This window comes from Alligator sinensis, unplaced genomic scaffold (assembly GCF_000455745.1).
Source record: "Alligator sinensis unplaced genomic scaffold, ASM45574v1 scaffold1339_1, whole genome shotgun sequence".
Taxonomy (NCBI): domain Eukaryota; kingdom Metazoa; phylum Chordata; order Crocodylia; family Alligatoridae; genus Alligator; species Alligator sinensis.
The window spans coordinates 555,763-570,318 of record NW_005842490.1 but is presented as its reverse complement, the minus strand read 5'-3'; the positions used below and the strand labels follow the sequence as shown (position 1 = coordinate 570,318).

Below are 14,556 nucleotides of genomic sequence, written 5' to 3'. Positions count from 1 at the left end.
GCAGCAGCGCCATGTCGGGGCCCGCGGGCGGCCGGAGCAAGTGGCACAGCGCCGCCCCCAGTCTGTGAGTGCGGCCGCACGGGCCACGCCAGGGAGAGACCAGCCACGACCCCGCGGGCCCGGGGGTGGGGGCACTGTCCTGTCTTACAGCCACAGGACCGGGGACCTCGGGAGGTCACAACTAGTCCAACCTCCTGCGCAAAGCAGGACCAGCCCCAACTACATCATCCCAGCCCAACTCCTGAGAACATTTTTCCTTCCCAAGACCCGGGGATCCTGATTTTCTCCGAGATTAAAAAAATAAAAAAAACAAATCCCCCATTTTCGTTAAAAAAAGTAACTCCAAACGCACATTTTTCCATGGTTAAAATGAAACGCTGCTGTATCGGTGTTTGTAGATTAGTGGTGTTTGATTTAAATCACAGGAACATGTGGAGTTGAGTATACTTTTTTTTAAAACTGAAAATTGGGGATTTTTTTAAATCAGGGAAAACCAGGTGTGGGTGACTGGTGCCCCCCCCCTGGTGACTAGTCAGCCACCAGTTAGCCACCAGGGGGGGCCCCCCCCAACCAATCTCACCGGCTGGGGGGAGGGGGTCCCCCGTGGCCGATCGTGCCAACTGGGAAGTGGCCGTGGCACTTCATCTGGCGCTCCCACTCCCTGGTTGGTGCTCACAGGGGGGTACCAACGCTCCCACCTGCCCCCCCTGCCCATCACCAAAGCAGGGAGCGTGGCCTGTCGGGGTGCACCAGCGCTCTCGGGGTGCACATGCACCCCCTATGCATTGCCACTGAAACCAGGATCCCTGCATAATATCTAACCTAACCTTCCCTTGCTGCAACTTGAGATCGTTGCTCTTGTTCAGTCATCTGCCACCATGGAGAACAGTCCAGCTTCATCCTCTTTGTAACCCCCCTTCAGGTAGTTGAAGGCTGCTATTAAATCTCTCAGCCTCCTCTTCTCTAGACTAAATAAGCCCAGTTCCCTCAACCTCTCCTCATAAGTCATGTCCCCCAGCCCCCTCACCGCTTTTGTTATCTTCTGCTGGACACTTCAATTTGTCCACATCCTTTCTGTAGTGGGGGGCCCAAAACTGAACACAGTACTCCAGATGTGGCTTCACTAGTGTAGAATAGAAGGGAATAATCACTTCCTTTGACCTATTGGCAACACACCTACCAGTGCAGCCCAAGATGCCGTTAGCCTTTTTGGCAACACAGGTACACTGCTAGCTTATATTCAGCTTATTGTCCACAGCTTGTCTTCCTGCACTCACAAAAAGAGGGAGATGGAGAGTGGTTTTCCAAGTATAAAAAGGTGGAGGAGCCCAGCCATGAGGTCAGCTGCTGCTCCCCTGTTGCTCCCCACCTCCCCACTTGTCACTCTTATCCCTGAAAGCTACCTCCTGAGTAGTCAGGTGCACATTTTGTCATGGGGTCCCCAGCACAGTTTTATGCCATTCAGAGTCTAAATGGTTTCTCACCTTCTCTTCCTCCCACTTTGATTACTTTAGGACAACCAAGATGGAGGCAAGCTCAAAGAAAGGATCCATTTCAGGTTCTGGCAGCCAAAGACGAACGAGCTATATCGGCAGTTTCAGAGTTGGATCAATGAGTCGAAAAAACATATTGGTGGCTTCTGATGGCAAAACTGTGGATAAAGCGTCTCTCATAGGTAGCAGGCACACTGTCCAGGTAATGCACTTTTCAGTATTTGTGTTTAATTGTTCATTTCCACCACAGTGTGGAGGTGCGTGGAGATGACAAAGACTCGTTTGCTAGGAAGAAGGGAAACCAGTGCAGACGTTCCAAAGTGGAGCCATTTATAAAGGGAAAAACAAAGTGTCTAAGGTCCTTTATCTTCTTTCTGTTGTACAAAGAATCTTTTCAGCCTTTGTTTTACTCCTGTATTTTCCAACTTACAAAGATGTGGAGTATCTAGTATAGTCTTCTTTGTTTTTAATATTTTTTACTTTTTTCAGGACTCCGTAGAAGTTCAGAGAAAGAGAATTGGACAGTTCTTAAAGGGCAGGAATGTTTAATGTTTAAAGAACTTTTTGTCCCCAAAGATTGTTAGTCATTTACCACAAATGGCTAAACAAAAATAAAATCTACGTGTTCAAGGAAAAGTTAAATTCCAGAAACAACAAAATAATTATTTTTTAAAAATCAGCACTTTATATTAATATCCAACCTAGGTCTTGCATAAAAACTGGAGAATGTATTCTCAACCCAAGCTGAAGCACATGACACACGTATTTTTCTGCATCAGAGTGAGTTCATGATAACAAAGATTCACATAGGTCCTGTACATCTCATTATCCCTGAAAGTAGAGCTGTGGCAGTATTTAATCCCTTGCCTTGTATTGATTTTGACCTTTGAAGAATTTCAGGTTCTATCTAGTGTTAGCCTTTTATAAACATGTAAGAATTTAGTTCCTGATTAAACTTAAAGGAAATGGAGGGAACATCATTTTAAGAGATTTTTCCTCTCATAAACCTTTACTTTGTAATAATAATGCTTTGCAGTTCTGTAGAGCCTTTCAGCCAATCTTGTCAAGACACTTTACAAACAATAACTTCCTCACAGCACTTGCAATGGGAAAGTATTAGCTCCATTTTTCAATGGAAGACTGTAAGGAAGAGATTTAAGGGCTACATCTCTTTAAGGGCTCTTCTCATCTGGGATGACAGCTTGGTTTCCAAGTTTAAAATAGAGACCCTCAAACCATGCTCAGCTGCTGCCCAACTCTGGACATACTTTGTCTGTAGGCACTTACGTTTTCAATTAGGCATTCTCATTTAATCCTCATTTAATCAGGCAGTACAGCTCCGGGTTCATTTTGTGCCAGTATCCAACTGGGATTCACAAACTGTGTTAATCACGTGATGGTCTTGATTTTGAAGTTGTTCAAGTATGCCTGTGAGATTGGGCTCTGCACAAAATTAAGTGTCCATTTCCTTTCAAAACCCGAGGGTGATGTCTCCTTTTTATGCAATTACTCAGAACACTCACCCAAGATGGACGACTCCCCTACTTAAGGTGATCAAACTTTATTTCCCACTTTTCTTGAAACTGCCCTAGCCAGCTAGGCTGAGAGCATGCTCCATTGAAGCTGTTCCACTTTGTATGAAATAATCTTATAGTCACTGGGCCAGAGAAAGAAAAACTAAAGTACTCATTCAAGAGTGCAGGTCCTGGATTCTAGTTCCTGTTCCAAGGATGGTTTAGTATCACATACAAAAAGATCCTTGGAGTAGATGTGGGAACTTGGGTCTCCCTGCTCCCAGGTGCCTACCAGATTTATAGACTAGACTAGGACTGTCCAGCTTCTGCGTGACTGGAGAACTCAGCTTCACCCCCCCCGAGACACTTGCTGTATGGGCGAGAAACCCCCTAGACTGCATGCCAGATCCTTTTGTCCCTACACTCTATGCTGCATGGTGGGTGCATCTACCCATCACTGTTGCACTGCACCAGCACCCGAGGCCCTCACAGGACCCAGAGCTCTGGAATCTTTTGGCTGCACCCCCAGTGGGAGGAGCAAACAGAATTGGAAACTCCAGCAGCAGCAGGAGAATGATGGGGGAGTGGCATCAGGATTGAGAGCCCAGGGCCACAGTTTAATCCCTTGGGGGCTATGGGTGGCTTGTAGGCTGCAAGTTAGACAGCCCTGGACTAGAGTATGTTCAATTTCTGATTCAATGAATATTTAAATATTTTGTGCAACCTGGAACGGTTTTAACAAGAGGCAGTATAACCCTATAGCCTACTGAACTGGGACCTCTTCTGAAAAGTGGGAGTTAGGGGTTTGAAGCCCCTCTGGCAAAGAAGGGAACTGAACGCAGGTCTTCCCATCCTGGATGACTGTGATAAAATGGAGGTACCTCCTTTCATGAACAATGTGTGCCCCCAGAGGCTGCGGGGGAGGGGCACGGCAACCAAGCACAGGCAGTGGCGGTGATGCCACGGGCATGGCAGTAGTGAGCTCCTGCAGGCAGCCATGGCAGTGATAGGGGCAGGCCGAGTGGGGAGCTCCTGCGAGCAGCCACGTTGGTGCCAGCGGCGGGGGTGGGTGTGAGGGGCTGGGAAGCGCCGAGCAGTAGTTGGCAACCGTGGGGGGGATGGCGAGTGGTGACCGCTTGGCAGGTGCCTCCAGTAGTGTCAACAATGCTTTTCTCAGGAGGTGCACCGCAAATCTCAGGGGATGCAGGTGCACCTGGGTGCACCCCCTATGCGTCACCCATGCCTTCTTTTCCTGATTCCATTGTTGGACCACATCTTCTGTATCAGCTCATGGGATAGGAGTAGGGGTTCCAGGGCAAAAGATTATATGAAAGGGTTCTATGTCTTTAGAAAGTTTAAAAACCTCTGATTTAGATCAACAAACCTCTGCTTCAGATGAAATAACCTGTGTTTAAATCCACATGGGAGATGGTGACAGTAGGATATTTATTTATTTACCTGACAAAAGAAAGGAAATCTCATATCAAGTGTAAAGAAAATCTTGTTTAGCAACTTTTCAATCCACTTACCATATATATTCTTGGAGCAACATGGTAATTTTGGGGGAGATTATAAAAGTTTAGTGTTGATAATTCTCTCTCTAGATTATATTTTCTGTACTACTAACTTGATATTAGTACTGTGAGCCAGACAGCCCCTTATTTACACCATCTTTTGCCAGCATTTAGATTCCCTAATTTTTTTACCGTTGGAGTCATTAGAGAACAGCACAGCCTGAAAGGTCAGTAGGGTGGACCAGAAAGGGGATGTGGCTATGCCAGATGATGGATGTAGTTTCTCAGCATATCCCTGAAACAGCTTCTACTGGCAGAGATCATAAGAAGCAAGTGCCCTTACCCTCAGCTCACTAGGAGAGCAGCAGTGCAGGTACCATCTACCTTCTCAAGGTTTCAGTGGCACAGGGAGTTTAGCTCTACATCAGAGAGGGTGACTGTTTCTATCCCTCCTGACCCAAATGAAGTTAAATGTTTCAGAGTTGCATATCATTTTCATGTGTTTAGGGAATCCATTAATATATTTTGTATGTATTATTTCTGTATTTCCTTTAGGTTTTTGATGAACAAGGGAAGGATGTGACGCCCCATCCTCTCTACCATCCAGAACCAAGTTCAGCACCACACAGACAAACCAAAATCTTGTCAGGACATGATTTCTCAGGGACCACAACTGATTTTCTGGCATCCTTATCCTTGCATCAGACATCTGGAATTAATGCTAGTTTAGTAGGTCCATTCTCAAGGTATGTGGCATTTTGAGAGTCATATCCTGAGCCAGGGTGTACCTGTTCTGGAATGACCATGCTCGAGAAGTTAGGAGCAGGAATAATAGCATAAGGTGAGGTATACTTGGCTGCTATTGCGGCCTTGCATGAATGGAATTTGTCAGTACTTGTGACATCTGTAAATCTGTACCCAAACACACCACCCCGTGGCCTATTTTACCTTGTTACTCCTGAGAGGACAGTCTTAGGAGAGGCAAATGACTTCCTCATGAGTTCTTCCCCAGGTTCAAGAACTAGGAAGCCCAGGATGCAGCTTTTGTAATGGTCTGGCCAGTATGCAAAGGACATAAGGAAAACCAGTCTCAGTGTTAGAAAGGGAAGTAGTCTGCTCCTAGAGGTACTCTGTAGTTAGAATGATATTGCAGCCACAGTATTCCAGAAATTGTGAGATCCAACAAAGCATTTTTGCATTCAAAAGCTTATCTACATAGTTGGTCCAATAAAAGATATCACCCTGAGAAATCTTTCCTCTCTAGTACTTAGAGCAGAGTCTTGAAGGTAGACAGTTCTAATTTCATATAAACTCCTTTTACTACTTTGCTCAGTTACTGAGACCATCTGTCTCCCTACACAACATATTTAAAAGAATAAGAATATATTAATACTTGCTTACCTATGGTGCCTTACAGAAGTGCCATAAAAATACGTTGAAGACCAAAAATACCAAACACTCGTATATAGTTTATTTGTCTATGGCAGTGGTGATCAACCTCTGGTCTGTGGGCCAAGTGTCATCCAAGTCATCATGTGTGGTCCGCTGGGCTCTTCAAGGGGTGGGAAATTTGCCAGTGAGGGAGTGGTGGCTGTTAGTATGGGCAGCCTCCCCCCTGCCAAATTCCCAAACCCAAAGCTTTTCACTGCCACTCACAACATGCTCCTCCCCCACTTCTGGACTAGGGCAAGAGCATGTCCCCTAGCCCCTTCCCTCTCTGCCTACCCCCCTTCTGGTGCGGGGCCAGGTTGGCACCAAGTCATGCCCTCTTTCCCCTTTGGGCCCAGGGTTGCAGCTGGGCTGCTCTGTGCTAACTCTTTGTTGCCAGGTGATGCTAACTGCACCAGTACCAGGTGGGATCTTGCCCCCAGACAGATGGGACACTGCCCATCTGGCCATTTGGGGAAAAAGTTGAACACCTCTGGTGTATAGCAACATCCACCTCTCAGCTTAACCAGAGAACATGTGCCTAAAAAAATTGGTAATGTATTCTTAAAACAAAACAAACTGTTATATGTTTGTTATGGTTTCATATTTAAAAGACAGTAAGCATTGGTTAGATTTGAATATATTGATTTATTTTTAAATGATGGGCGTGTGATTATTAGTCTTTCACTATGAACTGAACGTATGTCAAAAAAACCCACTGTAAGTATCTTTAACTGTAATTCTTTTATTTAATGTATACAATATTAATCTGTTGAGCAGTTCTCATTTAAAATCAATTACAATATTATGCACATATATTTGTGCATGTGTATTCTAACAAAAAAGATCCACCAACTTTAGTCCATATGCCTCTGCTTAAAAAAAAAGCTGCTGAATCCATGTAGTTTCACCATGTATGTTTAGTAAAAGGCAATTAGTTTTGATGAATACATCGAAGAACTATTTGTGCTTAAAATTTAAAGTTCAGAAACTTCTTGTGTTTAAGGCATTATCAAAAAGTGGGTGCTGATGTCAAGTTTGTGGAGATGATGGTTGTTTAGCTAAAAAATTCAAAGAATTGTAAGGTCAGTAAAAGGAAGATTTTAAAATGTCTCTTCTGCAAAGGCTAGTAAATTTGATGCTACTCTTTCAGTACAAAGCTTTTTATTATTTATGCTGCAGCACCTAGAATATTTTTTCTAGGTGTTTTAGGTGTTTGCGCAGTACCTAGAACAATTTAAGCTTAATACTAATTGGAGATTCCTGAACATTATTGACAGGTATACAAATAATTAACTGGAAAAATCAGATGTCACCTGCAAAATGTGTTAATTCTGGAGGCTAAAGTTCCTCATTTCAACTGTAAAACAGAAGGATTCACTTTTAAAAGTGCAAATCGCAGTGCAATTTTAGGTATAGAGCATATCCTGTATATTTATAGACACATACAAACATCCATTTTGAGGAGAAAAAAAAAACAGTATACTAAGGCAACTGTTGTGCATAAGCCTATTTTAAAAGACCTTTATCCCAACCACCACATCACTGTGATTTCATTTTAAATTAACACAGTAAACAAATATGGTAATCTTATGAATTTCAAAGATGTTTAAAAGGCCTGGTCTTGAAAGTGCTACAGAGTGTGGACAAACATACTTTTTAGCTGCTTTAAATGGGGATGAGGAGCTATTGCTCAGGAGGGGTTTCAGCTGTTTTGTAGGGCGAAACAGCACTGTTTCGTTTTGACTTCTCTTTCGACGGAACAGTGTTTCATTTAGAGTTTCATTTAGTTTTGAAGCACTGTTCCATTTTGTTTTGTCCAAACTGTTTTGCTGTTTTGTTTTGTCAAAACTGTTTCACTGCTGTTTCAACATTTTGCCCATAGGCTGTAATGGTGAAGCACAAAACTGCCTCTAACTTTGTCATTTCTTGCCTGATTCAGATGAAACTTGCCGGGACGGTAGCCTCATCTGAGGCCATGAAGCCTGGCAAGTTTCAAGGAGATACGTGCAGGAGTTTCTGGGAAACTGCACCTCAGGCTGCTAACAAGCAAAACTCATGACATGGGTGACACTGTGTGTGTACTAACGCACAGTGGGGTCAAAACTCCAGGCCTGCTAGGCCCTGCTGAGGCCTTGGAGCCTGCCAGCTTTCAAGGAGATAGGTGCAGGGGTTTCTGGAAAACCACCTCAGGTTGCTGACAAGCAAAACTCGTGACTTGTGACTGTGTGTGTGTGTTTTCCATCCCTCCCCCAGAGCACTGGGATGGGAAGGGACCTCAGGGAAGGATGAGTCACTGGCCAGCTACACACAGTCAATATGAGAGCAGTCCTTCCCCCCCTCTTCCCCCTCCCGCTCCTTACTTTCTGTTTCCCTGCAGGCAAACCCAGCTTGAGCTTCAAAACTCCAAACCTTCGTAAATGTTTCAACTGCTCTCGTTTTGTTTTGAGGCTGTTTCGAAGCCCTTTGTTGCATTTCGATCTCGTTATTTTGAGCTCAAAATGAGTCAAAATGAAACAGCTGGCGAAATTTCACGCAGCCCTACTGTTTTGTCTAATTTACATTTGCATGATTCTGCAGCCATACAAGTTAACTGAATGAAGTGGGACTAAAGTTAGAGCTACATTTGTATCACTACAGAATCATGAAGCTGTAACAGTTGCCTTTGAACACTTTCTCTGAATAACCTTTGAAACTGCTACAGTTGTTACATCTGCCCAAAGACCACTTCTTCTTCCTCCTCCTTTTTTTTGATCTATGGTGCCTGGTAGCATTACTACAGAGCAGCTCCACAAGACTGTATGCTAAGAATGGATTCCAGATCCTTTTAAACTCCTCTCTGTCTGCATCCTCACACATCTTCTGTGAAGAATTCTTGTTTTTAACTTTCTCTTAAACCAATTCACTTTTTCTTTCGAATGTCTTTGTACAATTTCTTTAGCAATGCAAGCATTTACTACATACAATATCACAATGTAACTTGATTACCTTGACATCAGTACTTCATTATTATTGCATTGCTTTGATTACTAACTTTTTAACTAACACATATCATCTATATGTTCCATTTGTTATTGAAGGACATACGGAAGCAGCGGTATTTCTAAATCAACCATATCTACAACTGAATCTATAGCAGATGAAATAGTGGAACCTGGATCTAGACGAGACACAGTTATTAGCTTATCTGGTAAAAAGAGCATATTTCTGTTTTTACACATATTCATAGTTCTGATTTTAGGCAGTGGTCCCCACTCAGTCCTTGCAGGTAATATGTTGCCTGTGATCCCCAAACCCCATTAAAAATCTAGAGTCGATCTGTGTTAGTTGACAAGAATGACCTGAAATCCTCTGCAGCTGACAAAAGTTGTGAACTGTTGAGACCTTCTCCCCACCTCTCCCCCAGCGTTGCTTGTGACTACAGGAATCTAGAAAGTTAAACCTAAGGATGACAATGAGATTAATTCATGCACAGTGTTTTCCTTAGTGTATCACTTAGTGTATCCCAAGCTTGGGAACTACTTTTCTGGAGCATGATCCTGTGAACTGCTATGCTAGCTTCTCAAGGATCTCAAAGCCCCAAAGTTTTTCTAACTTTCATCACTAACTTTATAATTAGGTTCCCCTCTTTTAATTTTAGAACAGAAATATCTCTTAGTTCTTTGGCCTTATATAATTTTGCAGATGTACAGGTGAGGCGAGAGGAGGTCAGAGAACATCTGGCAAAAGAAGACTTAGAGAAGAGAGCAGCTGTTTACCTCACAGAGACAGAAACTCTCTGGATACTGGACATGCCAACTGTCATGGTGTCTGTAGAGTCCGAAGAAGCTGAAAAAGTACAGTATGTATTTTTACAGTTGTATACATGCTTCAGTATCTCAGGTTGAGTTTTCATTGAATACAAAGATTTGAAAAAGACACATCAGTTAATAGGATCAAGGTCCTTACTATCATAGTTTATAAAACAACTTTTGCTTAAGTGGCTTACTGGTCTCATTTGCATCTCTAAACAAGTTCATGTTAAAACTAAATTTTTGCTGACTGAATTCAGACCTTTCATCTACTGTGGCAGGTAACACATAGTAGTATCTTAGTGACAGCAGAACTCAGTACTAAAGTGATTGTTTTACCATAAAAAACATAATTTTCCTCTACCCAAGTAAAAAGGCTTTCAAAACCAAATGATGTTCTTTATTTACTGCCAGTCTGAGACCCATTAACATGCCATGTATGGAAGAACATGAGGTGTTTTTATTGCTTAAAATCATTTATGTGACAATGATATCCAAGCACAGGAAAAGCACACTGCAAAGCAAACCTTAAAGAGATGCACTTAGCTAAAATGGCATTTATATGGCATTAGAAACACAGGGGAAGAGAGCTGTTTACTTCAAAATACAACCCTCCCAAACCACTAGATAAGGCAAATACTTGATATTAAGCAAGCTACTCATAATAAAAAGCCCTGTGCTTGGTAGCAAATTTGTAGATGGAATGGGATCCAGGTGGCTAGGGAGAGAATTTACAGCACAGTCAGATTTAGATGCAAATGTTTTTCCCCCAGCAATTTATGACTTATAGTATCTAAAATAATAAGAATAAGAATCAAAAGAATACTAATGTAGCAAATGTCTCTGGAAACATTCTTTTTCATGTAGATTTTTCATTCAATAATTCTTAAAAGAAATAATCTAAAATATACAGCTATTATGTTTCCTCAGTTTCTTATAGCAGCTTCAAACCCACAAAACCCCTGTCATTTTCTCTCACCCAGTCCATTTGTGCAGTACTGAACATGAACAGGCTCAGCTGCACATACTTAGTTCCCACTTCAGTGTTTCCTCCCTGGGCTGCCTCTGAACTGTGGCTGGGTGTTAACAACACACAGGATACATCTTTCTGGCTTCTTCCCAGGAATACCAGTGGAGTAGTGCAGTGAAGCAGTGAATCACCCTCTGTCTTCAATAATAGACCTATATACCTTGTCACAAAGTGTTTGCAGAATTAAGCTCTAATGCCTGGGATCCAGGCCCCTATAAATCACTAAGCCTTTGCATTGGTATACTAACAAGCTTATAACTAATGGGCATCTGCTTCTAGTAGAGGCTATAGGGAAAATGCATCCTTTGTGCATGATGCATCTCCACCCTGACCTTCCCTGACACTGTCAGAACACAGTGTACCCAGGGGAAGAAGCCAGGTGAGAAACATCAGAGAGTCCTCCAGCTCTGACTTAACCTGTGTGCTTAGCACATATCGTCAACTGAGTGGGAATGATTGGTGCTCTTTTCTGGGGGTAACAACATTGTTGGTGGACTCAGGGAAAAATTTATATGCGTCTTTAGGATATTAAAACTGAAATAACTGAGAAATAGTTACACGTTTTCTCTTTACTATTTCCACAGATTGTAGATTGTAGATGATTCATTGTAGATGAGACAGTATATAGAAATCAGTTTCACTCTTACATTTAGGCAACATCTAATTTTGCTCTGCAACAGAACTGTCAATTTTTCAATTATAGCTGGATTTCACCAAAGTTCAGTGGTGTTCAGATCTGGAATTTTGCTCATATTTAGGCACCATTTCTACTCCAAAAAAACACTGTAAAGTTGAAAAAGTACCCACTGATGGGGAATATTGAGATTTAAACAAAATTCCTCTTTATTGTGAGAAGAAGGAACAGTAGATTTGCACAGAGAACAAACCTGTTCAACCTGAAGGCTTAATATGGACAGTTTTTTTCATTTGTGTTAACATTGCATGCTTTTTAAAGGGAACGGAACAAGGCTTATATAGAGCTCTGTAAACACAGAACTGGCAATGATCGCTTTGTGGAAAGGATGATGCAAACTCTTAATGGAGCCCCAAAAAATAAAGAAGTGCAATGTGACAAAATCTTTACAGAGGACAAAGGTAAATTATTATTCAGAAAAGTGGTCAATATGGATAATGGTACTTGGTAAGAATGGATCCTATTAAATATTTTCTACATTTGCTGATTGTTACTGTGGTAAGAGAGAAAATTAGGAAGGCCAAGGTATGATCTGCAACGTAACTGGCACGGGAGATAAAAGGCAATAAAAAGGTATTCTAGTAAGTGGGCGTGTCTAGATGCGCAAATGCTGCTGGATGGTTTACTCCTCAGTAATTTACTGCAGAGTAAACTCACCCTGGGCAGGGACCTACATGAGCAGGCATTTGAGCACAGCCTGGGGCTGGCCAGGAGCTGTCCCAGTCTGGGGCTGGTCCCAGCTCCGTGCCCCAATTGGGAAATTGAGGCATGGGGCTTGGAAAGAACTGCAGGGGAGGGGCAGATCGCACCCTCCTGTCCTGATTCTTTGCCCAGTCAGGGGCTTGCTGCCATCTGCCCCACTGGTGGATTGGGGTAGGGGTTTGGGACCAGCCCCTCCCCTGCAGCTCTTTCCAAGCCCTGTGCCCCAGTTTCCCAATTGACTTCCCAGGCTGTGCAGGGAAGTCTATATGTGCAGCTTGGGGCAAGCCGGAAATTGTCCTATTTTGGGACAGCAGCAGCTCTGGGATGGCGCACAGTGGGTGGGCAGGTGGTCGTTGCATGTGGGTGAGCTGGGAGGGGTAAGATGGCCATGGTCCAGGCAGTGGTCAGCGTGGCGGAGCAGCAGGGCCAGCATAGTGACCAACAGGAGTGCAAGGCACTAGTCGTCACTGCCATGGGCAGAAGCAGAAACAGCCATAGCATGAGAAGGCAGAGGCAGTGAGGAGAGCACTGCTGTATGCTGTCCCTGTGCTGTGCATGCTGCTTCTCACCTGCAAAATGGCTGGCCAGAGAGCAGCAAGCAGGGCTGGCATTTGAAGAGTGCTGCTGGCTGCTGGCAGCTGTGGCCGGAGCCTGGAGCTCCCTCAGTGGCGGCTGGGGCCTATTGCAAGGCCCCAGAAAGTGGAAGCAGATTGGTAGCAAATCTGCTTCTGCTTCCCTGCATGTATAGACGCCTGCTTGGCACCATTTACTCATGAGTAATTTACATGCGAGTAAACTGGTGCCGCAGTAAATGTACGCGTAGTTTGTCAAAACAGTTTGTCAAAACAGAAGTGTCATTTGCTATACAAAGTCTAATATTTCTGTCAATTATAGTTTTTATAGTATATCTTTAGAAGTAAAATACCGTACAATTCATTTCTAGGAATAATTGCCACTTCCTGGGATTTGTATGATTCTTTTAATGCCTTGGAAACTACACGTATACCATCAATAACAGGAGGCAGCCGACCAACAAGTGTGAGTAGCAGTAAATCTGTTGTGACCAAAGATCATGATCGTACCACATCTACAACTTCTACTGACAGAGGTAACGTTTTTCTAAGTTTAAAATTATGCAGTGTTTGCATCCTTAAAGTTGTGAGTATTGTCTGTGCTCTCTTGCAAAGTAAAATTATATTGAGAACATGTTCAGACTCTACACTTAGCACTGGAAATTAAGGTAAGGCTATAACAAGATTAAGGGTATATATATAACCTTACCTTTGCTCTTTTTAGGTAAGTTCTGTGATGGTTACATGGTCACTACTACAGCTAAAAAGAAACACAGTATTCCATCATATATTTTTTTCTAGTCTTAGTTACACACTCTAATATTGTGGACTTCAAGACAGTATAAAAAAGCATGGGGAACAGTCACATACTATGTTTTAGACAATGTAGTATTCTGTACAATTTTTAATAATTTCCTGCAATACTTAGCTATATACCTTTCTTCTGATTTTTACTGGTCACAAGATTATAGTCTGTATTACAGGAAATAGCAGCAAGCTTTTAGCTCAAGCTGTAAGCAAAAAAAGACTTAACTAGACAGGACAGCATTTGTCTATCCCTTGAGTGTTACATAATCATCAAAGCCCTGTTACCTCTTCCAGGCAAGGACCAGACAGGATTCCTTTTGCAGCCTGTTGTGGCTTCTCCTTTAATTAACCAGAGGTGTTGCTACTGAATGAGGTGAGACCACTCTCTGGTTTATAGGCAGACAAGGTTCTTTGGGTGAATCTGATATCTTTTATTTGACCAACTTAAATGGTTGGTGTAGCCGCTGGGCCTCATACATGTTGCCTTGGGTTTCCTTGCTCCGAGTGCTCACTGGTACTCGGCTTGCCGTCGCAGGTGGCCTTCTAGGAGGTCTTTTCACACGCTGCAGTCTGCCCTTTCTCGTCTGCCATGACTTGGATCTTTCAGTGGGTGGGGCTTCGTGTAGCGCGGTTACCCTCGTCAGGTACCTACGTCGTAGATGTCTTCTGCGAGGCTCCTCCTCCCCTGCACCTTGCCCTTACCCAGCCCGCTGGATCTTGGCTGTTTCTGTGGGTGCTCGAATAATTCCCCAGATACACAAATACCAAGCTCACCCCTCGCTCTCGCTTCCTGATGTCGCGCACTTAGCCCCTTCTAACCTGGGGAAACACAAAAAGGAACCTTTCAAAATTCAACTAAAACTCTATGGGCCTAATGAGGGGCGTAACCCTGCCCCTATTAGGCTTCCTAGTGGAGCCAGTAGCCTCTCTGCTCCTCTGCTTAACAACCGGGTCACACGCTCGTGGCTCGATTCAGTAGTCCTCTCTTTCTATATCTGATTCCCCCCACCC

At 43.3% G+C, this 14,556-nt stretch overlaps 1 protein-coding gene across 4 annotated transcripts in view; it reads left to right on the top strand.

The window, feature by feature from the left end:
- Positions 1–6: 6 nt before the first annotated feature.
- Positions 7–14,556, top strand: part of WDR78 (WD repeat domain 78) — a 38,229-nt gene continuing 23,679 nt past the window's right edge. For all 4 annotated transcript variants that reach the window (XM_025212877.1, XM_014523459.2, XM_006031264.3 and 1 more), the window contains exons 1-7: positions 7–64; positions 1,515–1,695; positions 5,077–5,267; positions 9,030–9,139; positions 9,634–9,790; positions 11,726–11,865; positions 13,110–13,274. In XM_025212877.1, the coding sequence (XP_025068662.1) occupies positions 12–64; positions 1,515–1,695; positions 5,077–5,267; positions 9,030–9,139; positions 9,634–9,790; positions 11,726–11,865; positions 13,110–13,274 (997 nt within the window). In that variant the 5' untranslated portion in view covers positions 7–11. The remainder of the gene's footprint in view (positions 65–1,514; positions 1,696–5,076; positions 5,268–9,029; positions 9,140–9,633; positions 9,791–11,725; positions 11,866–13,109; positions 13,275–14,556) is intronic.